The sequence below is a fragment of the Sarcophilus harrisii genome, chromosome 2 (assembly GCF_902635505.1).
Source record: "Sarcophilus harrisii chromosome 2, mSarHar1.11, whole genome shotgun sequence".
Taxonomy (NCBI): Eukaryota; Metazoa; Chordata; class Mammalia; order Dasyuromorphia; family Dasyuridae; genus Sarcophilus; species Sarcophilus harrisii.
This window is the reverse complement of record NC_045427.1, coordinates 280221727-280248671: the sequence shown is the minus strand read 5'-3', so window position 1 is coordinate 280248671 and position 26945 is coordinate 280221727. Positions and strand designations below refer to the sequence as shown.

The window sequence follows — 26945 nt, the reverse complement described above, 5'->3', positions numbered from 1 at the left end:
GGTGACTATCACCAGGTTGCTTATTAGGATTCTGTATGAGTAAACCTGATGCTACTATTTCTCCTGGGTGATAAGTCACACATTGTCTGTCTGTATTGGTGACTGGGATATTATCTACACATTCCCCAGTTTCCCACATCAGTGTGTGGATGGATACTGTTTTGTACATACTCTCAGGAGGTAAAATGGTCAAGCCTACTGTGCCTGGAGGCAAAGGATTCATAGGCTGGAGAGGAACAGATTTCACCTCTCCAGGTTGTATCTCAGTTGTCTCAGCTGCATACAACTCTATTCTCCCTAATTGTAATCCCTTTCTCCCATCATGTTGCTTCCTGGCGATTGATTGTGTAATCCCTTTCTCCCATCATATGGCTTCCTGGCTGATTGATCATATTGGGGTACTGGATTTCTAGGCACTCTCTGGGTGCACCATTGGCTGCCATCATGCCCCAAGTGTTTTTTGCCCGGGTCCCTGAGGCTGGGCCCCTCATCCTGTTTCCCTGAGCCTGTCTACATTCTAAGGTCCAATGGAAACCTCTGTTGCATTTTGGACATGGGGTACTGGGTCTTGTTCTCCCACCGTGTTTTCTCACTCTGCCTCTATACCAACATTGAGCTTTCAGATGCCCTACTTTACCACACTGAAAGCATTGACAAGTCTCTCTGGAAGTCCCTTGCCTGAAGGGACCCTGTCTTCCCATGTTGGGATCTTGGGAAGTCTGCATCATAGTCTGGCTATAAAAGGCATTTGTGCCCACTGTGGCACAGCGTCTTATTAACTCCTCTAAAGGAGCATCCTTGCACAGTCCTAGTATAATTCTTCTGCAGACCTCATTAGCATTTTCCTTAGCAAGTTGCCTTATTAAAACATCTGTTGATGCATTTCCCCCATTAGTTCTTGTGATAACAGTCTGCAAACATCCCACAAAGTCAGCAAAGGGTTCATTTGGCCCTTGTGTTATTTTTGTGAAGGCCTCACCTTTGTCATTTTTATTGTGAATCGAAGCCCATGCTTTGATAGCATTAGCAGCAATTTGCTCATATGCTGCTATGGAATAATTAATCTGTACTGTGATGTATGCATAGGGTCCTACACCTGTTAGTAGGTCATAGGTGATTGCAGCATGAACTGCATTTTGACTATTTTGTTGGGCTTGTATCCTATAGAGCTCACTATATTCAGAAAGCCACAAGTAGTTTTGTCCAGGTTCTAGGCATACCCTTGCTATAGATTTCCAGTCATTAGGGGTCAAGATTTCAAAAGCCAAATTCTGTAATAGCATCTTAACATAAGCTGATGTAGTCCCATAAAGAGTGCAAGCCTTTTTCAGATCTTTGAGGATTTCTATGTTAAAAGGAGCGTATCTTCAACTTTCTTGACCTGAGGAATTAAACTGGGAAATTACAGGAAAAATATGGGGCTATAGTTCTGCTACATATATGCCTTTTTCTTTGGCCTTCATTAAACCCTGTTGCAATCTAGTCATAGGAGTAGTTGGATGCTGAGGGGGAGGTGCTGGTGCTGTCACTGCCCCCCCCCCCCCACTGCCCCTCCTCCCTCCATCCTGGAGAGTGGAGTTGATGAAGGAAAGTCAATCACCTGCTCCTGAGGTGAGGCTGAAGCTGCCTCCTGAGGTGGAAAGTCACCACACCCTTGCTCACTTAAGTCTCCATGCCCTGTGGGGATATGGTCATTAATCTCTTCATTGTCTTCCTCCTTAATATCAGGCTTCCCCATTTGGCTACTCCGACCAGATTTTTTCTTTCTTCTAGAGATAGGGTTTCTTAGTGCTAACTGAATTATATTGTTTAAATAGAATGTCTTGATGGAAACTGAATGAGGACCGTTTTCACTATAATATGCAGACATTAGTTGTCCAACCAGGCACCAGTTATCTCGAGAGATCTGCTCCTCCTCAACGAACCAAGGGGAGATTCGGTTTAATGTACCCAGAAGTCTAGCTACCTGTTCCCAAGTTATAAGTAGCCCTTGTCCTTCTATCAGCTTAAGCGTGCTTTCTATAACACCACTCGTGGGTGGGGTTGAAGGGATTGAAGGGGTGGGGATGGAGAGTCTTTAGCTAGCATTTGTCCCATTTCAGCCAAAAAAAGATTACTAGTTTAGTTTTTAAGAAAAATAAGTTCCCTATTTATCTATTTACAATACTCACCCAAGTTCTGGTCACCAGAGACTTCTTCAGTGAAGATAGGGTACTTGGTTCCACGCTTGGGCACCAAATGTGAAAACCATGTAAAATCAGCCGGAGTCAGGAATTCAGGTTAAGGGAAAATTGTCGATCTTAATTCTCAGTGAAGAAAGATCGGAGGTGGAAGAGAATGGGTGATAGCAATGTGTTCAGCTGAGTCAAGAAGCTAGCTAGACCAGCAGCTACAAACATAGAACCCAGGCGTAATCTCTCCCAGCCTCTCTTCCTGTCTCTTTGCCTCCACCCACCAAAATCGTCATTTCCTATACAACATATCAGGACTTGCACAGAGAGTGGGCAGGGGCCATTCTTTATCCAGTCATGTATATTAATATAGTCCAATTACTATTTAGCCTCACATGCTTTGGATCTCAGTGCATCAAATCAAGCCTCAGCCCATTCCAATTTCCCCAGTCATTCTCCAATTGATGGGCATCCATTCAATTTCTAGTTTCTAGCTACTACAAAAAGGGCTACCACAAACATTTTTGCACATACAGGTCCCTTTCCCTTCTTTAATATCTCTTTGAGACATAAGCCCAGTAGTAACATTACTGGATCAAAGGGTATGCACAGTTTGATAACTATTTTTTCTTTTTTTTTTTAATTTTAATAGCTTTTTATTTACAAGTTATATGCATGGATAATTTTACAGCATTGACAATTGCCAAACCTTTTGTTCCAATTTTTCCCCTCCTTTCCTCCACCCCCTCCCCTAGATGGCGGGATGACCAATACATGTTAAATATATTAGAGTATAAATTAAATACCGAATAAGTATACATGACCAGTTTGATAGCTTTTTGAGCACAGTTCCAAATTGCTCTCTAGAATGGTTGGATCCGTTCACAGCTCCACCAACAATACATCTATATCCCAGTTTTCCCACATCCCCTCCAACATTCATCTTTTCCTGTCATCTTAGCCAATCTGACAAGCATATAGTGTATCTCAGAGTTGCCTCAATTTGCATTTCTCTGATCAATAGTGATTGGGAACACCCTTTCATATGAGTAAAAATAGTTTCAATTTCATCATCTGAAAATTGTCTGTTCATATCCTTTGACCATTTATTAATTGGAAAATGGCTTGATTTCTTATAAATTAGAGCCAATTCTTTCTATATTTTGGAAACGAGGCCTTTTTCAGAACCTTTAACTATAAAGATGTTATCCCAGTTTATTGCTTCCCTTCAAATCTTCCTTCAATTCAAATGAAGTCATTGTCTGCATTAGTTTTGTTTGTACAAAAGCTTTTTAACTTTATATAATCAAAATTTTCTTTTTTGTGATCAATAATGATCTCTAGTTCATCTTTGGTCAAAAATTCTTTCCTCCTTCAAAAATCTGAGAAGTAAAGTCTCTTATGTTCCTCTAATTTATTGATAATCTCGTTCTTTATTCCTAAATCATGGACCCGTTTTGATCTTCTCTTAGTGTACGGTGTTTAGTGTGGGTCAATGCCTAATTTCTGCCATATTAATTTCCAGTTTTCCCAGCAGTATTTGTCAAATAATCAATTCTTACCCCAAAAGTTGGGAACTTTGGGTTTGTCAAACACTAGATTGATATAGTTATTGACTATATTGCCTTGTGAACCTAACCTATTCCACTGATCAACTAATCTACTTCTTGGCCAATACCAGATGGTTTTGGTAACTGATGCTTTATAATATATAATTTTAGATCTGGTACAGCTAGGCTACCTTCATTTGATTTTTTTTTTTCATTAATTCCCTTGAAATTCTTAACTTTTTGTTTTTCCATATGAACTTTGTTGTTATTTTTTTCTAGGTCATTAAAATAGTTTTTTGGGGATTTGATTGGTATAGCACTAAATAAATAGATTAGTTTAGGTAGTATTGTCATTAGGTAGCATTATATTTGCTCGCCCTATCCAAGATCATTTAATATTTTTCCAATTGATTAGATCAGACTTAATTTGTGTGGAAAGTGTTTTGTAGTGTTGCTCATAAAGTTTCTGATTTTCCCTTAGCAGATAGATTCCTGCATATTTTATACTATCAGTACTTACTTTAAATGGAATTTCTCTTTTTAACTGTGATTGTTGGATTTTGTTAGTGATATATAAGAATGCTGATCACTTATGTGGGTTTATTTTGTATCCTGCAACTTTGCTAAAGGTGTGGACTATTTCTAATAACTTTTTAGTAGAATCTCTGAGGTTCTCTAAGTACACCATCACATCAGCAGCAAAGAATGATAATTTGGTTTCCTCGTTGACTACTCTAATTCCTTTAATCTCTTTCTCAACTCTTATTGCCAAAGTTAGCATTTCTAATACAATATTGAATAGTAATGGTGATAGTGGGCAACCTTGTTTCGCTTCTGATCTTACTGGGAATGGTTGCTGTTTGTCCCTATTACATATGATGCTTACTGATGGTTTTAAATAGATGCTATTGATTATTTTAAGGAAAAGTCCATTTATTCCTATACTCTCAAGTGTTTTTTAATAGGAATGGATGTTGTATTTTATCAAATGCTTTTTCTGCATCTATTGAGATGATCATGTGGTTTTTGTTAATTTGGTTAATAATATGGCCAATTATACTGATAGTTTTCCTAATATTGAACCAGCCCTGCATTCCTGGTATAAATCCTACTTGATCATGGTGTATTATCCTGGGGATGATTTCCTGTAATCATTTTGATAATATTTTCTTTAAGATTTTTGCATTAATATTCATTAAGGAAATTGGTCTATAATTTTCTTTCCCTGTTTTCGTTCCACTTGATTTAGGTATCAGTAACATGTGTTTGTCATAAAAAGAATTTGGTAGAACTCCTTTAATCCCTACTTTTTCAAATAGTTTATATAGCATTGGAGTTAATTGTTCTTTAAATGTTTGGTAGAATTCACATGTAAATCCATCTGATCCTGGGGACTTTTTTCTTTTCTTTTTTTTAATTATAGCTTTTTATTTACAATATATATGCACGGGTAATTTTTCAGTATTGACAGTTGTAAAACCTTTTCTTCCAATTTCTCCCCTCCTTCTCCCCACCCTCCTCCCCCAGATGACTGGCAGACCAATATATATTAAATATGTTAAAGTATATGTTAAATACTATATATGTATACATGTCCATACAGTTATTTTGCTGAACAAGAAGAATCAGACTTTGAAATAGCGTACAATTAACCTGTGAAGGAAATCAAAAATGCAGGTGGACAAAAATAGAGGCATTAGGAATTCTATGTAGTGGTTCATACTCATTTCCCAGAGTTCTTTTACTGGGTGTAGCTGGTTCAATTCATTACTGTTCTATTGGAACTGATTTGTTTCATCTCATCTTTGTTGAAGAGGGCCACATCCATCAGAATTGATCATCATATAGTATTGTTGTTGAAGTACATAATGATCTCCTGGTCCTGCTCACTTCACTTAACATCAGTTAATGTAAGTCTCTCCAGGCCTTTCTGAAATTATCTTGATGGTTATTTCTTACAGAACAATAATATTCCATAACATTCATATACCACAATTTACTCAGCCATTCTCCAATTGAGGGATATCCATTCTGTTTCCATTTTCTGGCCACTACAAAGAGGGCCTTTCCCTTTTTTGATATCTCTTTGGGATATAAGCCCAGTAGTAACACTGCTGTATTAAAGGGTATGCACAGTTTGATAACTTTTTGAGCATAGTTCTAAATTGCTCTCCAGAATGGCTGGATGCATTCACAATTCCACTAACAATATATCAGTATCACAGTTTTCCCATATCCCCTCCAACATTTCGCATTATCTTTTCTTGTTGTTCTAGCTGATCTGACAGGTGTGTAGTGGTATCTCAGAGTTTTATTAATTTGCATTTCTCTGATTAATAATGACTTGGAGCATCTTTTCATATGGCTAGAAACAGTTTCAATTTCTTTGTCTGAGAATTGTCTGTTTATTTGCTTTGACCATTTATCAATTGGAGAATATCGTGATTTCTTATATATTAGAGTCAATTCTCTATATATTTTGGAAATGAGGCCTTTATCAGAACCTTTGACTGTAAAAATGTCTTCCCAGTTTATTGCTTCCCTTCTAATCTTGTCTGCATTAGTTTTGTTTGTACAAAACTTTTCAATTTGATATAATCAAAATTTTCTATTTTGTGATCAATAATGATCTCTAGTTCTTTGGTCACAAATTCCTTCCTCTTCCACAGGTCTGAGAGGTAACCTATCCTATATGTTCTTCTAATTTATTTATAATCTCATTCTTTATGCCTGGGTCATGAACCCATTTTAACCTTATTTTGGTGTATGGTGTTAAATGTGAGTCAATGCCTAGTTTCTGCCATCCTAATTTCCAATTTTCCTAGCAGTTTTTGTCAAACAGTGAATTCTTTTCCCAAAAGTTGGGGTCTTTGGGTTTGTCAAACACTAGATTATTAAAGTGATTGGCTATTTTGTCTTTTAAACCTAACCTATTCCACTGATCAACTAGTCCATTTCTTAGCCAATACCAAATAGATTTTTTTTCCTTAAGGAGTTGATTAATAGCTTGTTCTATTTCTTTTTCTAAAACAGGACTGTTTAACCAATTTACTTCTTCCTCTGTTAATTTGGGCAAGCTATATTTTTGAAGGTATTCATCCATTTCATTTAAGTTATCAAATTTATTGACATGAAGGTGGGCAAAGTAATTCCTAATTTATTCCTCCAATTTCCTCTTCATTAGTGGCAAGTTCTCCCTTTTCATTTTTAAAACTAACAATTTGATTTTGCTCTTTCCTTTTTGTAGAGGACTGAAACTATTGGATTGATGCACTGAGGTAGGGACTGCTGAGCACTTGAGACTAACTACTGATTGGACAATACTCTACGGGTATATGCTTGGAAAATGGTCCTTTCCACTATCTGTACTGGCTCAATGATTGTGGATTGTAGGAGGGACTAGGGGTTGGAGCAAGATGAGCGAGGGACACACTCTTGGTGGTAGGTGAGGGAGAAGGCGGTTGTGGAGATTCTGCTTTCATCCTGTTCAATCCTGTGTCTGGGGACCAAGAATAAAGATTAAGGACTTTTGTTTATCCTGACTGAGGCTGATTCTGGGGTGTCCTGGGTGCTGGCACGATTGTCACACCTTTTTCTAATCAAATTTACCTATTATTTTATCTATTTTGTTAGATTTTTCATAGAACCAAGCAGTTTTTTTTATTTTCAATTTTATTAATCTCTTATTTTTACAATTTCAAGTTTAGTGTTTGGGGGTTTTTAACTTGCTCCTTTCTAGCTTTTTTAGTTTCAAGCCCAATTCATTGACCTTCTCTTTCTCTATTTTATGCAAGTAGGCCTCTAGAGATATAAAATTTCCCCTTGTAACCACTTTGGCTGCATCCCACACATTTTGGTATGATGTCTCATTATTGTCATTTTCTTGGGTGAAATTATTAATTGTGTCTATGACTTGCTGTTTCACCCAATCATTCTGTAGGATGAGATTATTTAGTTTCCAATTATTTTTTGGCCTAATTTCCCCTGGCTTTTTATTTAATGTAATTTTCATTGCACCATGATCTAAAAAGGATGTATTTACTATTTCTTCCTTACTCCATTTGAGTTTGAGGTTTTTATGTCCTAATATATGGTCTATTTTTGTATAGGTTCCATGATCTGCTGAGAAGAAAGTGTACTCCTTTCTGTCTCCATTTAGTTTTGTCCAAACATCTATCATACCTATCTTTTCTAGTATTCTATTTACCTCTTTAACTTCTTTCTTATTTATTTTGTGTTTGGTTTATCTAATTTGAGAGTGCAAGGTTGAGATCTCCCACTATTACAGTTTTGCTCTCTATTTCTTCTTGCAGCTCTTTTAACTTCTCCTTTAAGAATTTAGATGCTACACCACTTGGAGCATATATGTTTAATATTGATATTGCTTCATTATCTGTGCTGCTCTTTAGCAAGATATCGTGTCCTTCCTTATGTCTTTTAATTAAATCAATTTTTGCTTTTGCTTGATCTGAGATTAGGATGGCACCCTTGCTCCAGCCTTTTATCTTTATCTGTATGTATCACCCTGTTTCAAGTGTGTTTCCTGCAAACAACATATTGCAAGATTCTGGATTTTAATCCAGCCTGCTATCTGCCTCTGCTTTCTGAGTTTACCCCATTCACATTTATGGTCAAAATTATTAATTCTGTATTTCCTGCCATCTTGTTAAACCCCGCTTATGCTTTTCTCCTTTCCTTCCAAGCCCTTACCTCTCTCCCCAGTATTAAACTTATGAGCATCAGTTGCCTCAAGCAACCCTCCCTTTTTAGGATTCCTCCCCTCACTTTAGAGTTTTTCCTCTTTTCTTAACCCCTTTCTCACAATTTCTGTATTCGCTTCTGCTTAGCTTCTGTCCATTTTCACTTTTCCCCTCCCACTTTTCAATGAGGTGGGAGAAGTTTCTCTGTAAATTGAGTATGTCTAATATTTTTCTCTTTAAGTCAATTCTGATTAGAGTAAGATACACACTATGTTCATCTCCCTCCCTTCTTTTCCTCAGATATAATAGGTTTCCTTTGCCTCATTGTGAGATGTAGTACCTCCACTTTTCCCTTTTTCTGGTACAATTTCCTTTCCACCTCTATCTTCTTTTTTATATTATAACAGTAAAAGCAAATTACATGTATTCTTTATGTATCCTCATAACAGAAATATATTTCCCAAGATTTTTTTTTACCTTTTTATGTTTCTCTTGAGTCCTATATTTGGAGATCAAACTTTTTGTTCAGTTCTGTTTTTTTTTTTTTTTTTTTTTTTTTTTTTTTTTTTGTCAGAAATAGATGGAATTCACCTATTTCATCAAATGCCCATCTTCTTCTCTGGGAAAAAATGCTCATTTTGGCTCTGTAAGTTATTCTTGACTGCATGTCAAGTTCCTTAGCCTTTTGGAATATCAGATTCCAGGAGTTTCAATAATGTGGATGCAACTAGATCCTGAATAATCCTTATTGTGGTTCATCTGTATTTGAATTGTTTTTTTTTTCTTTTTAGCTGTTTGTAGTACTTTTTCCTTGGTCTGATAGTTCTTGAATTTAGCCACAATATTTCTTTGAGTTTTGATTTTGGGATCTTTTTCAGTAGGTGATCGATGAATTCTTTCAATGTCTATTTTACCCTGTTTCTATAACATCTGGGCAGTTGTCTTTGATTTCCTGAAAAATAGTGTCTAAGCTCTTTTTTTATCATAATTTTCAGGAAGTTGAATAATCCTCAGATTCTCTCTCCTAGATCTATTTTCTGGTTTGTTTTTTTCTCAAGTAGATATTTAACATTTTTTTCAACTTTTTTCTTTTTTTTTTTTCTTTTTGGTTGTGCTTGACTGATTCTTGGTGTCTCCTTGAGACATTCATTTCCATTTGTTCAATTCTAATTTTTAATGAATTATTTTCTTCATTTACTTTTTAATTTCTTTTTGTAATTGTCCAACTGAGTTTTTAAATGAGTTGTTTTGTTCTATGGAATTTTTTTTCATTTCTCCAATTTTATTTTTTAGAGAGCAATATTCTTTTTCCAGTTCACTAATTCTGTTTTTCAGGGAATTGATTTCTTTATCTATTCTATCTTTAAATGAGTGGGATGACTTCTCCAGACCTTCTTGCCAACCTTTCCTTTCCTTTCCCCATTTTTCTTCTAGTTCTCTTGTAAGAGCCTTTTTAATTTCTTCTATGAGAGCTTTGTGTGGTGGGGATCAGATCATATCCCCCTTTGGGGTTTCATCTAGAGACAATCTGTTTTTAGTCTCCTCAGGGTTTGAAGTCTGCTCTCTATCAGTACAGAAGTTATCTATAGTCAGAGCTCACTTTAACTTTTTACTCATTTTGACAAAAAAGAAATAAAGGAAACAACAACAACAACAACAACAACCTGTAATCTGCTTTTTGGGCAGTATGGTATTACCAAGTCTCCTCTACAGACAACAGGAAATAGCAGTGAAGCAGCTGTGGTACAGCAATGACTGTGCTGCGTCTGCACATGGTTGTGCCCTGAGAGCCTGCTGAGTCATTCCAGGTGTTGGGTGGGTGTGGCCAGGTCCTGAGAGACTCTAGCATTTCAGGGTTATAGTCTTTACCCTCTGTGTTTATAGCTTCTCTGCTGATCTATTGGCTTTCTGCCAAGAGCAAAGTAGCCACATTGTGGTAAAGTTCTCCCAGCAAATTTTCCGCTCGTTGAGACCACACCCTGTCCCCCTCAGGTCTGTTCAGCATGAGCTGCCTTCTATGCTCTCACTGCCAACTAGCCTGATGCTGCACCTGGTCTAATTGTCCCCACCCACAAGCAAAAACAGACCTTCCCTGGTGAATTTCGAGGATATCTTCTGTTGGTAATGTGTTGCACTCCCAATATTTGTGATTTTTTTTCAGTCAAGCATTAATTCCAAGGCCTTTCATAAAAGAAGTAATCTGGGGTTAAGGAAGAGTTTAAATAGATGCATGTGTCCTCTCTGCCATCATGGCTCCACCCTCTCCATCCTCCTACTTTCTTAAATGATTTAAAGCTTCTTTTTGAGTTCTCCAATGAGTTCTTTCTCAACTTGTGACCACTTCCCATTTTATTTTGGGGTTTTGCTCATAGGTGTTTTGACATTATTGTCCTCATCTGAGTTTGTGTCTTTGTCTTCCCTGTCACCATACTAACTTTCTATTGTCAGAATCTTTTATTATTATTTTGTTGTTTTTTGCTTTTTTCTTTGTTCTTTTCTTTCCTTCTTTCCTTCCTTCCCTCCCCTCCTTTCCTCCTTTTTTTCTTTCCTCCCTCCCTCTTTCTTTCTTTCTTTCTTTCTTTCTTTCTTTCTTTCTTTCTTTCTTTCTTTCTTTCTTTCTTTCTTTCTTTCTTTCTTTCTTTTTTCTCTTCCTTTTTTCCTTCCTTCTGTTTTCAAGGTGGAATGAGTACTGTTTCCGGTTTCTTGTGCCAATGGCTACAGACCTTTGCTGTATACCTAGTTATGCACTGATGTTGTCCTAAGGCCTATGAGGGATCCTTTTGTCTGTTGCTGTGCTAATGGGGGTACAATGGGGATTGGCTGGTATGGAGACCATAGAGGTATGGAATTTCCTTGGTGTTGATCCAGGATCCTAATGGTGGTGTCTGGCATATGTTGAGGCCCAGTGGACTGTTTCTGTGTTTATTTAATAGTACACTGAAGCACATTGCCTCTGGAGGCTGCCTGTTTACTCAGGGCTGAAGCATGTTGAGGTAGGTGGGCATGCTTATAGCTGCCTGTCTACCTAGCCAGCCAAATAGTTGGTGTCTGTTGTATTACAGAATGTGGTGATTTGCCTAATTGAGGATGCCTATTTGCTTGGAGCTAAATTGAAGCACCTGGAGATCTTGCCACTGGAGAATGCTTGTTTGCTTGCAGTTGTGTTGAACTGTATGGGGATTCCTGGAGTTGGAGTCTGTTGGCTCCCCTGGTTATACTAAAGCATCTTGAGGGGGAGACTTGCTGTGATTTTGTTTATAACCTCTAAAATTTATGGTACTGCTAGATAAAGTCTTTCTATTTTTAATAGGAAGATTATGAGCGAGCAAAACTGTGGTATCAAGAAAGATGTTTAGCTAACAGAGAACAATTTGAAGGTAAATTTTACTCATGTATTTGATTAAGCATAACAATTTAAATAGCATAATATATAATATGTTTGAACTAATAATTTTCTATGAAATCTACTTTCTTAAAAGGTTATGAATTAATCATTAAAAGATATGCTTATGATTTAAAAATGAAATTTCATTAACTGCTATGAACTCACATGGAAATGCCAATCATGTTTACTCTTTTTGTAATTTATGATTTTTAGATGATTTTATTGCTATCACTTTTGACAAAAACAAGACCCTGAGCCAGGTAAACTGTTGTATTAAAAGAAGGTAAGAAATATAATAGTGAAATGATTACTTAAAAGGTGCTAATTATAATTATTTAAATGGCAGTTTTTTCTAATAGAAAATATAATTGTCCTAGTGATTTCAACTTTACTAATGAATGCACTTCATAGTATCTCAGAAATTCCATAAATGAGCAATTCTAGAAATGAATTGCACAATATTAATCAAGAATGACCTTATTGAAACAATATTCCTTAAAAATCAAATCAAGATATGAGAACACAAAAGCTCATAAGCTCATAAGTTCTTAAGTCTAGAGGCACCAAAAGAAGTCTTGGATGAAGTGTGTCTCTAATGTTTTTTCCCTTTTTCGTAGACATCCACTTGCTTTTATGGTCTGGATCCATTTATTTTCTGGAGGCCTTGCTTACCAAAAGTTACAAAAAAGAGGAAAATTGTTGGTCACAGAATTATATCATTTCTTATTGACTCTGAGCAGAAAACTGGAATCTATCTTTTAAAAGCACAGGTATATTCTGTCACTTAAAGGTGGTTTGTTTCCAGTTAAACATAATGAAATTACAAATGTCCATTTTGCAGTTGACCTATGGTATCATTACATAGTACTTCTAATGTTGGTTACAGATAACTAGTTCAGTTCAAAGTGGTTTTTGAATAGTCTCTACCTATAATCATATAATATCAAAGAATTATACATTTGAAAGGGGCTGAAAAAGCCATCCAATCCAATTCCTATTCTGAATATTACTTCAGTTTAAACATTAACTTCACCTGCATTTGAATTTGCTATCCCTCAATAAAACTCTTTCCATTTTTAATAATTGATATTACTAGATTAATAACTGATATTACTAAAATAACTGATATTACTAGAAATATAAGACACCAGAATTTATAATATCTGGAAAATATGGGAATTAAGGGACAAAGGAAAATAAATTTTAATAGCCCCTCTCCAGAATTATAGAATTAGAGATTTATTAGAGACTACAAAGGCAATCTAATTCAAACCTTATGCCAAATATGTCTTAATTTTAAAGCATTCCTGGCAAATATTCATTATTCCTTTATTAGAATTCACTGTTCCCCAAAGTGACCCTTTCTTTTTTTTTAACACTCCAAAAATAACTACTCTTATAGGGTTATCATGAGAAATCAAGAGTCCAGAACTATTAGGAAGAGATGAAACTTAAGGGAAAGGGAGATAGTTGCAAGAATACCTAGATCACAGTGACTTATCCCCTTCAAACATCATCCATAAAAAGCATCTATACTTAATTAAGGTCATATTTGGCAGCTAAGGCCGATTACCTAATGAAACCTGGGTTCAAGTATCACCTCCAATATATAATAACTATGTCAAATCACCATCTCTCTGAACCTGTTTCCTCATCTGCAAAAAAAAAAAAGGATAATGATGTCTGTATTTTTCAACCATACTGAATTATGAGGATCAAAAGATATATGTCAAGTATTTTGTAAATATTAAATGGTAGATAAATATTAGCAGGTGCTATTAGTGACAAAGGTTCACATGAATTAGAGAAAATAAAACCTGTATATCTTTGCTTTTACATTTGTGGTTTTTAATTACAGAGAAATTATTATATTGACACATAGGGGTAGATTTTGGGCAGTTTTTTCCTAGTAAGGTTTTTTGTTATTTTGCTAGGGATTGGGAATAAGAGGGAATGGGGACAAAAATAAGAATTGTACAACCCCTTAGACTTTTTAAAAATTCTGTTTAGGATAAGTAATACTTATCTTATTCCAAATAATGGGGCGTAGAGGGTTATACATTTAAGGAACAGTGGATTAAATTAGACGTATCCTTATCTTAAGAAGAGCACTGTTCTAGGAATGATGAAAGTTCAAGTATCTCTGATTTCTTTGATATGGATTTACCTCATACTAACACAGATGTCAACCTCTTTTGATATTTATGGATTCATGTATTTCTGCAACTGAAAAATATATCAACCTTCTGAAGATGAGCCTCAAAATTGTCCTTGAATGATGAGGGAATAAATACTCATACTCAAAGGATTTCCATGTTACCAAGGCTGCACATTCTTTAAGATGCTATAGAGAGACAATACTGGAAAGATGGAAAAAATAAGGCAGAAAATTTCAAGCTCTCCAGAGTTCCCCCTCAAACAAGATAAAATTGTGACTTAGTGTGAATGTAGAGTGGTTTAAAACAAAAAGGAATTAGGACACAACTGTGGTCATCCTAAGACAAAGAGAGAAGATTGAAAGATACCACAATAAAGGTTTGACCTGTGTTAATTGTGAGTACTTCCAGGCTAGTTCCACTGAAATAGCAAGTGGGAATCCCTGGACTTAGTCAGATTGGCAGATAGCCTACATCCCAGTCACAGTAATCTTAACCTCCCAGACAATGATGGGAAGTAGGCATCTGAGTTGAGGAAACTTGAGGGAACCTCTGCTGATAAGAAATGCCAGACTCAATTGTGCTGCTGAGACATGGCCTTAGGAGAGAAGGAACAATTATATAGCTGGTGAGGGCAATGTCAGTAGGGCAGAGACACTATTGGCTGTGGCTACTTACAGAAGGATGGAGTTATTTGTTTTCAGTTCCAGATCGGAGGGGAGAATTGAAGGAGAACCTGAGACCAGAAACACCCCCATCCTGCACTAACAAGCTCTTCTATTAAAAACTGTGCAGACGGAGAAGAGAGAAACAAACCATAGAAAGTTACAATGGGAATAGAGAAAACCAGGGTTCATCTCCAGAGGAGAAAACTGAAATAAAAAAGCATATCATATTGCAAAGAGTAACATTAAATGATCACCTGCCCAAAGAAATTTCATATAAGAATTCAAAAAAGACTTTAAAAATCAAATGAGAGGGATTGAGGAAAAAGAGCAATTCAAAGAAAACAAAACTATGAAAAGAAAGTCAATTAATTAGAAAAGGTAATTCAGAGTCTTAATGAAGAAAATAACTTTGAAAACTAGAATTGGTCAAGGGAAGCCAGAAAAGTTATAAGGGATCTAGACACAATTAAGAAAATATAAAAAATGAAAAAAATAAAAGAGGATGTGAGACAAGGAAAACAGCAGATCTCAAAAACATAACAAGAAGTGAAAAATAATAGACTATCTGAAAGTTGTGCTCAAAACAAGAATATAAAAATAATTAAATAACATTGTTCTAAAGTGTTGTAACAAGAAAGGAAAGAAGAAATAGAAAAATTCATTCACCACCACTGGAAAAAAAAGATGAGAAAAACCTTTGGAAATATCACCACCAAATCCTCGAACCCTCAGATCAAGGACAAAATACAATATAGTTTCCCTGTTTTTCTTTTTTGATTTAATCTATTTTAGTTTTAGCAGGAATAAACAATTCAAATACAGCAAAGCCACAATTAGAATCACAAAAGGCCTATCAGCAACTACATAAAAGATCGCAGTTCATGGAACATTACTATTGAAGAGCAAAAGAATTAGAAGTGCAGCTGATAATGTGATACCTAACAAAGTTAAGCATAAGAACAAAAAAAAATGAATATTCAATAAATTGACAGACTTTCAGGATATCATTGCAAACAAAACGAAACAAAACAAAAACCACATGTACAAAAAATCCTGAACTAAATAGAAAATTTGACTTAGAATATCCAAGAAAAACATCAGGTAAACATCAAAGACTAATTTCAAGATATTCAATGAGGGCAAATTGTTTTATACATGGAAATTAAATTATATGTCTAAGATTGTCATTAATATTTGGGTACTTCAAAGAAAAGGTTGGGGTAGAGCTGAGTATGATGTGATTATAAAAATCAAAACAATTCAGGAAAAGGTAAGTTATATGAATGAGGTGCAAGAGGAAGAACTGGGACCAAGAAATTAGATGGCAGAGGAGGATAGTTATGAAATGCTACTCACATGAAGAATGAGTTATATATATTTAGGAGGGTATAAAAGTCATTTAAATTTATAAAGAAATAAGAGGAGGAGCAAATAGGATAAAGGACATATAGAAAAGTGTGTATAGGAATAGGAATGGGGTAAAGAGGGAAGAAAAGGTTAAGAAGAGTGGATAAGAGGGATCTTTCATGTGCAAATTAAGTAGTAACAAGGCAAGGTAGCAGTTAGAGAGAGAGCAGAGGAATCAGTAGGGATAGAAAATGAGAGATACACCCAAACTATATACTATGATAATAATTATCAATGATCATAACAAAGATCAGTAGAATAATAACAATAATAACAATGATCAGTAGAATTTATTAAAGAAAAAAGCTATTATTCACTAATCTCAGAAAAAGTTAAAGCTAAAATAAATTTATTCAAAAAATTGGAAAACTATATTATATGGCATTATTAATCATAATATTATTTAGACTTTAAAATAACTAGATAATATAGGGTTGGAATATTGCTGTGATATTGGAAATGATGAGTTAATATATTTAGAAAAAATAACGATGCTTGGGCTTATGATAATGTTATCCACCTTTAGAAAAACAGATGACTAAAAGTACAGCCTTACATAGATGTATATAAATGTATATGTGTATATATGCATGTGATTATAGATTTCTATGTATATGCATGTGTATCTGTGCATATTTATAAATATATTCATACTTAAATTTAAATTTCTTGGGTGAGGGGGGAAAGAAAGAATAAAAAGTGTACAACAGAGAACAAAAAACCTACAAAGAAGCAAAGAAAAGATAGCTCTAGACACAACATGTAATATCATAGATTTCTCGAAATGAAAATTATGTCATATTTTGAATCTTTTATATTCTGTTGTATGTATAGCAATGTTTGGGGGGCTTTTGCTTATTTTTCTATTTTGAAATACATTTTTTAAATAGTTGAACAAAAAAAAGATCCTGTAATAACTTAAATCTCTAAGCACTAGAAATTCTGAATGAAGGAACAGATTGATGATGATGGAAAAATCTCTCTGACCATGTAATTTTATGTAATCATTTATTCATTTGTTTGTTTATTTATTTTTAAGGATAAGATTTCTGTTGCTGTAAGGGCACTACATAATTCTATACCACAAGTTCAAGTGAAATTTCCAAGTTTCAAGTTTCCTAATTCTTTTTCTCTTCCTCTTGGAATGGTCTTCCATCCTAGAAGTCACTTTCTCTATGTTTATGGCAATCAGGTGAGTATTAACACAATTTCACTTGTGGCAAGTTTTAAAGTGTTAGACCCTTGTACAACATTGAGTATAATTGTTCTACTTTAAACTGTCTCTAAAATACTAAGATTTGAGCAAGTCAGTTATGAGGCATCTGGAAGGTTCTGGTCCTCTCAGGGAAAAAAAGTAAAAATTTAGGTTCCCAACCAATATGTACATCAAATCACCTCCCATCCATAATATGCTAGAACTTCTAAGAAGCCCTCTAATAAACCCATCACATGGGAACTTAATGTTTCCATGACACAAGTTCATTTTAGAATAGAGTTCTCTAATCTAAAACTGTGTTCCTAAAATAACTTTACAGCAAGGGTTTACAGAACAATACTGCTGTGTAGATAGCAATGCCAAATGATATTTATGCTCTATCTCAGAGATTTTAAAGATACTAATAATGCCATTATATATTTAAAACTAAATACAAAATAAGAAAAAGACAAAATAGAAAGAGAAAGACTAAAAGAGAAAAATAAAAACAAAACGAAATATTGTCATGTGCCCAGTAGAACTATAGGGAGCACCCAAAATATGTAACAATAAATTTTCATTTCAAGAAAGCACATAAAATAATAGAAATGATTATATGTTTGTAATTATTCATTTTTTCTTTGCTTCATTGTAGGCCATTGTGTTATTCTCTATTGTGCACTTTTTACCTTATTCTTTTCCCTTTTCATAGCCCGTCCCATCTCTCCCAAGGTTATAATTAAGCACACACCCACACACACACACACACACACACACAAACACACACACACACACACATATATCTGTAGATTTCTCTCTTGATTGAATCTTTGACTTTGTCTGAGATCAATGATTACTAGTCCTACTTTTTTCCTCCAATAAATTCTATTCCTGAATCTTATTAAATGTTTGTGTATATCTCTTATTCTCCAGACTACTAACTCTTCTATCTGTTTTTTAACTTGCCTTGCTATTACTTAACTTCCTTCCATCCATGAATCCCTCCCTTATCTTATCTTCCCCACCCCCAACTTTTACCCTTTCTACTTATCCTATTCCCTTTAATCTACACTTTATCCCATTGTTGTTAATCTACACTCCCTTCTATACTGTACCTTATCCTACCCCCCCCCATTTATAGATATTGGAGGGTGCTATACTTCATATTATAATACACACACATACTTATATACATGTGTATGTATAATTGTTCCCTATTTAATCCATTCCTGATGTGAGTAGATTTCAGAACTATCAGCCCTCCTCCTCTGTGTCATGCCTCTACATCATTTTCTTCCTCTGCCATCATTACTATTTTACTTTTTCTAGACAATTTTGCTTAAAAAGCAAAGTCAGATTATTCTCAGCTCTATCCCAATCTTTCTTTTGGACTACCCAGTTACTAATGTCAATTTTAGACATATGGTTTACATTTCCATACATAAAACATAAGCACTTTGTCATTATTGAATCTTTTAAAATTAGACTTTCATATTGGGTCTTAGATGTTAAATTTTTCTATTGAGTTTGGTTTGGTTGGGACAAAATCTTTAAAATCTGTAAGTTCATTGAATGTCCATTTTTTTTCATTCAATATTATGCTTAATTTTGGTGGATACAATACTTTTGGCCACTGGCCTAGCTTTTTAGATTGTTGACATATAGATCATTCCAGGACTTGCAGGTTTTTTTTTTTGTGTGTGTGTGTGTGTGTGTGTGTGTGTGTGTATAATGATAAATGCTGGATAAATGCTTTTATCATTATACAAAACCTGTTCTATTTTATTTGCAGTTCCAGCATTTTTGAATTGTCTTTTGCAGCTGTTTCTTATAGAATTTTTTCTTTGATCTGGGGTTTCAAAATTTAGTATTAATATTTCTATGTGCTTTCCTTATTGGATCTATTTGAGGTAGAGATTGATAAATCTTTTCTGTTCCTAATTTCTTCTTGTGTTCTATCACTCTAGGACAGTTTTCTTTAAATATTTCTTGCATTATTTTGTCATCCTTTTTTTTTTTTTTTTTGGTCACAGCTTTCAGGTATTATTCTTAGTTTTCTTGATCTGTTCTCTAAATCTGTTATTTTTCTTAGATATTTCACTCTGTTCTATTTTTCATTCTTTATATTTTTGTTTTTATTTCTTGGTTTCTTATAGTTTCATTGGATTTCTCTTGTCCAATTCAAATTTTCAAAGAATTACATTTTGTTTAAGATTCTGTATTTTGATTATTCTTAAGGACTTATGGTGAAAAATCCTAACCATACTTAGAGAAGGAATTGATGGTGTATGAATACAGATTGAAGCATTTTCTTTTTCTCTCTCTCATTTTTTTAGCTTAATTTTTTTTAGGATTTTTATTTTCATTTAGAGTGGGAGACATATGTTTTCTTTCACAGTTTGATTTTTATGGAAATATTTTGCATAAATTCACATGTGGTCTCTTATTTTTTGGTGGGGATAAGGGAGAAAACCTGGAACACAAAAATAAAAAAAGTAAAAAATGTTTTGAACGTACTTGGGGAAAATATTAAATAAAATAAATCTCAAAAAATAAACAATCAAACCAACCAAAAAAAATATTTTGTCTCCTTTTCTAGTTTGATAACTTGTTTTCATAATTTTTTTTTGTTAAATGGTTCTCATTTTTTTATTTTTTTAGTTTTTCCTCACATTTGATTTTTGGAGTCTTTTTTGAGTTCTTTTATAAATTCTTTCTGAGCAGGTAACCATTTAACATTGCTCTTTGGGATAGAAGAGCCTTTTTTACTTCACTCTCCTTCTCTGAAGATGAACCCTGGTCTTCCCATTCCTCACAGAAAGTTTCTAAGATTGAGTTCTTTCTTGTTCATTTTTTTTAAAAAATGAGAACTATTAGTTTAAGCACTTCTAATTCTGAGTGAGGATGATGCCTCTAGCTTCACTTCAGCTCTCCCTTCTAACCTGAAATTCCAAATTTCACCCCACTTTCCTGGAAAAAAAAACTTCACTTTCCTGAAAGTGCCTGTAACCTTTAATTTCCCTGTCCCACTGCTTTTGCACTCACAGGGTATGCTGGCTTCTTCTAGTCCAAGGGCAGCACACCTGGATCTAGTGTTCCTAATCAGCAGAGGCTCCCTCAGTCTTCTGGGTCTCAGACTCCTGGAATCTCTACTTTGTCTGGGAGGTTAAAAGTTCCTGTGGTTTAGACTGAAGTTTCAATCCAGATTTCTGTAGAGCTAATCAGGAGGTGTTTAACCTCAGTCCTCGGGTCTTTCTTCAGATCTCCCCTAGTTGTCCTAGGAGGATTCCTGTTCTGCTCCAAGTCTTATTTGTTTTTCATTGGTCTATGTTTACCCTGAGGCACCATTTTGTGGTGTTTGTGTGAGAAATCTGGAGAGCTTGGAATTTTCTGACCTACTGCGCCATCTTCTCAGAAGCTTCCAATTTTTTTAATCTTCTGATATATCTTCTACTCTGCAGAAAACCAGTGGGTGATAATTGACAGCATCCAAGGAGAAATATTTTGCCACCATACATAGGACTATAAGCATATTCTAAACCTAAACAATTGTGGCTGCAGTTACAACTACAGTTAAACACAAACAAGATTTAATGACTGAAAATTTAAAAGAAAATGCCACAAGCTGTAGCACTAAAGTGCTAGGTGCCACAAGCTGTAGCACTAAAGGTGTTTTTGCAAAATAGTCTCTTAAGAATTTATTAACATCACCGAACATTTTTTGAGAAAAGCAGCCATAGAAATAACTCTGTTCAATTATTATTATTATTATCTATTAGTAATATCTACTGAGGCATAAAATTGGCTTGCCACAGGTGTTCTTTGCTATCATAAAATACATTCTGTAAAAGTGCCAAGAACAAGAAAGAATACACACACACACACACACACACACACACACACGTAGAAGGAAAAAGAAGGGTGGAGGACTTTAGTGAACTTCTTATAATTTGGCAATCTTCGAATCTGCAACTCTCTGTTCTGGAGCCTTATATACAGAATTTTGATATGATTCTATCAAATTGATTAATACTGTTTGGGACAGAGTAGGTGTCAAAATACATCCCCCCTCACATTTAGCATATCGAAAACCTGTGGGAGTGAGTGGGCAAAAATATAAAAGATGAATCTGTATGAATAGTTTGCCACCTAAGCCAATAATAATAACATCTACATTGATGCTGTTGAAAATCAATTGAAGTCTAATTGCCATTAGAAGTCAAAGGAGTTAAAAGCAACTCTTTCTTAATGATGGATGAGATCTGGATAGGTGGAGAAAATAGGAGACATGATTCAAGTTATGTGGAAAAGTACAGAGGGAAGAAAATTTATTGGTAGCCAAGTTCACAAGGATCATTTTTATTACCCATATTTGCCCACTCTAAATTTTGTTCTCAGGAAGTTAATAGTTCTTGAGGACTGGTCTCATGATTTTAGAGCCATTTGCTCATGCTCAGTATATGATGAATGTTGCTGCCAGAATTTAATCTAAATACACCAACTTAAAAATCTCTTTTTACTTGAAAATATTTAATAGGCATATCTCATTCAATAAACAAGTATTTGTTAAGCATTTACTATGTGTCAGGCACAGTGCTAGATGTTGATGATACAAATAAAGAGTGAACCATTCTCTACTCTCAAGGAGCTTACAATAAAATAGGAAAAATAAATATATATGATGTATAGACATATATGTCTTTGTACATTTATTATATATATAATATAAAGAAAATACATAAATATAAATAAATATTTAAAATAAGTAAAATAGAAAACAAGTAAAAATAAATAAAAATAGAGTATATCAAAAGAAATAAGGCCCTTTGTGGCTAGGAAAAGTAATTATTTCCATAATATTAAGCCACTTCTGCTTTTCTGATATAAACAGGAAAACTTGCCAACAGTGACCATGGGTTTCTTTTTGGGTGAATTTTATCCCTTAATTATTTGAATATGTTTTAACATCTTACTAATGATTAAGTAATTGAGTTATTTCTTCATTGTTTGTAAAAATTTGTCTAAATGTTTTCTCTCGATTTAGAAAATGTCATTTTTCTTTCATACTACCTATATACTCACATTTAATAGAAAATTTTCTTTTAGTTCATTTTAAACTTAATGTTCTCCATCTGTTTGTGGTTAGAAATCTGCTAATCCAGTTTCAGCTTTAAATCCCTCCTCTCTTTCTCTGTCTGTTTGTGTCTTTCTGTATCTCTGTCTCTCTCTCTCTCTTCCTTCTCTCTCTTATCTGTTGTTATTTCTTGAATTCAGCACTCAATCTCTCATAATCAAGCCATTGTAGGTCTGCTCTCCATGCTGGGATATTTCTTTTTTTTTTTTTAATTTCTTCTATTTATAATCTATTGGTTTCTTCAGGGATCTGTTCATCCATTACTTCCAATGAAAAATTTGCCTAATCTCCTTAGATGTTAGTACTTTATTTCTCTCCTCAAATTTTCTTTTATCTATTACTGCTTGTGAACATGCTGCACTCTTCCAGGAACTTGTATAAACTGTTCAATGAGATTTTTTGCTAGCTCCCTCATAGGATCACATTGTTGTTGAACTGGACTTAGAGTACAGAGTGTGTTTCTAAAGAATATCTATATCTATATCTATATATCCCTTCCTTCTTGTTTCCACCTTTCACAACTTTCATTTTTCATCCAAATCTGACTCTAAGGCCAACTTTTCCAAGAATGGCTTCCCATTTATTAGCATTCTCTTATTCCCTACATTACCTTTTATTTAATTACCTATTTGTTTGTTATATCCCTTAGTAGGTTGCAAGCTTATCAATTTTTTTAATTTTTAAAAATTTGTTTTTAATTTTAATTTTTTAATTTGATTTTTTAAAATTTGTATTTTCAGTACCTTTCATACAATGGGTAAATAACAAATGTGAATAGAATTGTATAGTACCTTTCTAATGCAGTATACCTCACATTATAAAATAAAAAGATTTTTTGCTATTTTTCCCCTAGGTGTGGCTTTCAACTGATGGGGGCAACAGTTTTGTGGTGTTAGGCTATATGTCAGATGACCCCATCCAGCGCACCTATCATTCTTTCTATAGTGCAGATATTATCTTTCTTTCTGTATCTTCAACAATTCATCTTTCAAAGGCAGGTAAGGAATTCAGATGCAGTCATTAAAATGGGGCAGATGCTATAAGCAATTATAACATCTATTGAAAGGGATGGCTTTCTACTCTTCCAGTTCTGCATTTGCTGGGGGAGTGTTGTTTTTTAATGTATTTATTTATTTAAAATTTAAATTCAAAATAAGAAAAAAAGACAGGAAAAAGAAAAAATAAACATTGTCATGTGCCCAGCAGAACATTGGGGAGGAATCAAATATGAAACAATGTATTTCCATTTCAAGAAAGCATATGTAAATAGTTGATGGCTGGAGCCAAGATACCAGAGTGAAGTCAGGAAACCACTCAAAATATCTGTTTCCCTTGAAAACCACATGAAAGTAATCTTCTAAATAGTAGGACAGAATAAAAATGTTCTCTAGTTCAAGATAGATTGGAAAAACTTCAAGAAAGGTCAGTCTCATTGGAGTGAAAAGTATGTTCAGCCCAGCTCACAGACTCTGGGAAAGCTGGTAAGAGGGTCTTAATTACAACAAATAAGCAACTAAAATAGTCCTGGCTCAGTAGAGGAGCAGATCAGTGGGGCAGCCTCGTGTCCTTGCTCAGAAGAGAAATTTTGGGAAATCAGGCTGTTTCCTGAAAAGAACACTACAACACTACCCACCGCAAACAAGAGGCCCCTGTGTTCAAAGCCAAGGCTCAGAGCTGCCCAGGAAGTTTGGGACAGTGTACTCTTTACCTGAGAAGCTGAGCTAGACTTTAAATGTAAAAAAGAGGAAATACCAAAAGAAAAGGAAAGAAAATAAGAAACAAAAAAGAATCTTGACATAAAAAGCTACTATGGTGACAGGAAAGACCAAAATGACAACTCAAATGAGGACAAAATGTCCACAGAAGAAATCTTAGAGTGTTATGAATTGGTCTGGAGACCAAAGAGGCTTCTTGGAAATGCTCATAAAAGACTTTAAAAGGAAAATAAGAGTGTGGAATGGTGGAGGCAGCAGCTATGAGGGAATGAAGGTGGTGATTAAGAAATTCTGTGTGATCTTACCGTATTCAGTTCAAGAGTACTAGGTTAGACAACTTCACTTGTGGCTAAATCCAGTAAAAAAAAAAATGAAACAGGAAATGAAGAAGGCATTGAAGTCTTAACAAGTTCACATTCTGAAAAGGATGGAGAGAAGGGGCAGTACACACAAAAGATTAACCATTTAAAGAATAAAGTTCCTGAGTTTGTCAAGATGATTGCTCCTGAGGGCAATTTGGTATTTTGTGAAAAATCCTGGAATGGGTATTTCTACTGTAGAACATCTACATGAAGAATGGATATATGAAAGATGACTTTTCACAAAGATTGATCAGGCACAAACCAGACTTTGGAACAACAGAAAATGTACTTAATTTAGATCCTAACACATGGAAGATGGTTGAAATTGTCCATATGGATATTTCAAACTAATGTCAGATAAAACCTGCAGATTACAAATTGAATGAAGACTCAGCACCATACCAATCAGTCAAGACCAAGAAAGGACCCAATTGGAAGAAAGACCTGGTAAATAACCAAGACTCTCCTCAAATGTGTGACTATAAGATGGTAACCATCAAATTCAAGTGGTGGGGTCTGCAGAGTAAAGTAGAAAACTTTATTCAAAAACAAGAAAAAATAATATTAACTTTCACTACCACCTTTTTTGTTGAATTGACAAGTGGATTGCTCTGACTATTGAAGACATTTGAAAAGCGCAAGTTGAGACCCAGAAAGAGCTAGAAGTTCTATGTAATCAAAATCTAGTGAGGGGAACCAGGAATACACATGTCAAATGAAGAAGGATCTGACCAGTTGTTGTTTCACAGACATATGCATGTGACAATCTGTACATATGTACTGCTATCCAAACACATGTATATATGTATGTGTATATGTATATATATATATATATATATATACACGTAACTGTATAGAAATTGCATGCATAGCTACAGATACTGATGCACAAATGTGTGTGTATATATACATATATACATACATATATATATACATACATCTATTTGGGGGTATTAGTATAATTTCTCCAGAATATTGTACCTACAGGAAAAATGCAAGGGAAAATATTTTCACTATATATACCTGAAGTTGATTTTAATAATTATTAGAGTAAAGCCATTAATGGATGAATTGACTACAATGTAATGCTAACTGGCATGTTTCATGGATGTCAAGTTGTGGGCTAATATATACTTTTTTGTAATTCCCTCAAATGTGTGTTAAAGCTTTCTGTTTTAACCTCATGAGTAAACAGACTCCCAAGGAAAAGAAAGACAAATAAGAGGGGTAAATGAAAAAAGAAATGAGAGATATGCAAGAGAAAGGCAATAGCTTAGAAAAGAAAGGTAATTCCTTTAAAAATGCAATTGGTTAAATGCAAAAAAAAAAATCCACCAAAAAAACCAAGACCTGCAAAAATAGAGTTAATCAAATGGAAAAAGAGGTAAAAAAAAAGCTAACTAATGAAAATCACACATTAAAAACTAGAATAGATCAAATGGAAGCTAATAATAACTCTGGGACACAGAATCAGTCAAACAAAGTAAAAAGAATGAAAAAATGGAAGAAAATGTGAAATACCTCATTAGAAAAACAGCTGACCTGGAAGACAGATCAAGAAGGGACAATTTAAAAATTATTGATCTACCTAAAGTCCATGACCAAAAAAAGAACCTAGATAACATTCTTCAAGAGATCTTCAAAGAAAACTGCCTTGATATTCCAGAAACAGAGGAGGATTGAAAGAATACATCAATCATCCTTGGAAAGAGATATTCCACAAGCAAAATTACAAAACTCCAAAACTCCAATACTCCAAAACTAAATTACTGCAATATGTCAGACAAAGAACAATTTAAATATCAAGGAGCAATAATAGTCAGGATCACCCAGATTCCGACACCTTCTATAATAAAAGATCAGTGAGCTGGAATACCATCTTCTGGAAAGGAATGGCTCTAGGTTACAATCAAGAATTAACTACCCAGCTAAACTTAGCATCATCTTTCAGGGGAGGCAATGGAGCTTCAATGAAGTAAGAGACTTTCAATCATTTCTACTGAAAAAAAATTCTAATACATATATTTAAAAGTTAAGCTGTTTGCAACCCAAATGGGAAATTGATATCTCTAATTCTTGAGAACTATAACTGTTATTAGGGCAGATAAAGGAAGCATCACATGAATAGAGAGTTGTGAATGGATTCTGATGTGATGATATCAAAGAAAAAGACATTAAGGGTTAAAAAGAGGATTACACTGGAAGAAGAGAAAAGGGGGAGGTATAATAGAAAAAATTAGATTACATGAAGAGGCACAAAAATTCTATTCTATTCCAGGGGAAGAAGGGAGGGGAATAAGGCTTGTCCAAAGCTTAATCTTATCAGTTTTGGCTCTAAGGGGGAATGATTTAATCATTCAGTTGGGTATGGAAATTTATCTAATCTTATGAAGAAGAGAAGAGGAAAGAAAAAAAAGGGCTGGATAAAAGAGAAAGCAGAAACACTAGGGAAAAAAAAGATAAAGAGAAGGAGGGGAGGCAGATAGGAGATAAGTAGTAGAT

The 26945-nt window shown here is 34.5% G+C and overlaps 1 protein-coding gene and 1 pseudogene across 4 annotated transcripts in view; both read left to right on the top strand.

Annotated features, from left to right (window-relative positions):
• The window catches only part of CATSPERB (cation channel sperm associated auxiliary subunit beta), a 164436-nt gene that overhangs the window by 80052 nt on the left and 57439 nt on the right, over positions 1–26945 (top strand). For all 4 annotated transcript variants that reach the window (XM_031952284.1, XM_031952286.1, XM_031952283.1 and 1 more), the window contains 5 exons: positions 11732–11798; positions 12020–12066; positions 12424–12576; positions 17077–17229; positions 23220–23364. In XM_031952284.1, coding sequence (XP_031808144.1) covers positions 11732–11798; positions 12020–12066; positions 12424–12576; positions 17077–17229; positions 23220–23364 — 565 coding nt within the window. The remainder of the gene's footprint in view (positions 1–11731; positions 11799–12019; positions 12067–12423; positions 12577–17076; positions 17230–23219; positions 23365–26945) is intronic.
• On the top strand, positions 24350–25162 carry LOC105749161 (annotated as a pseudogene).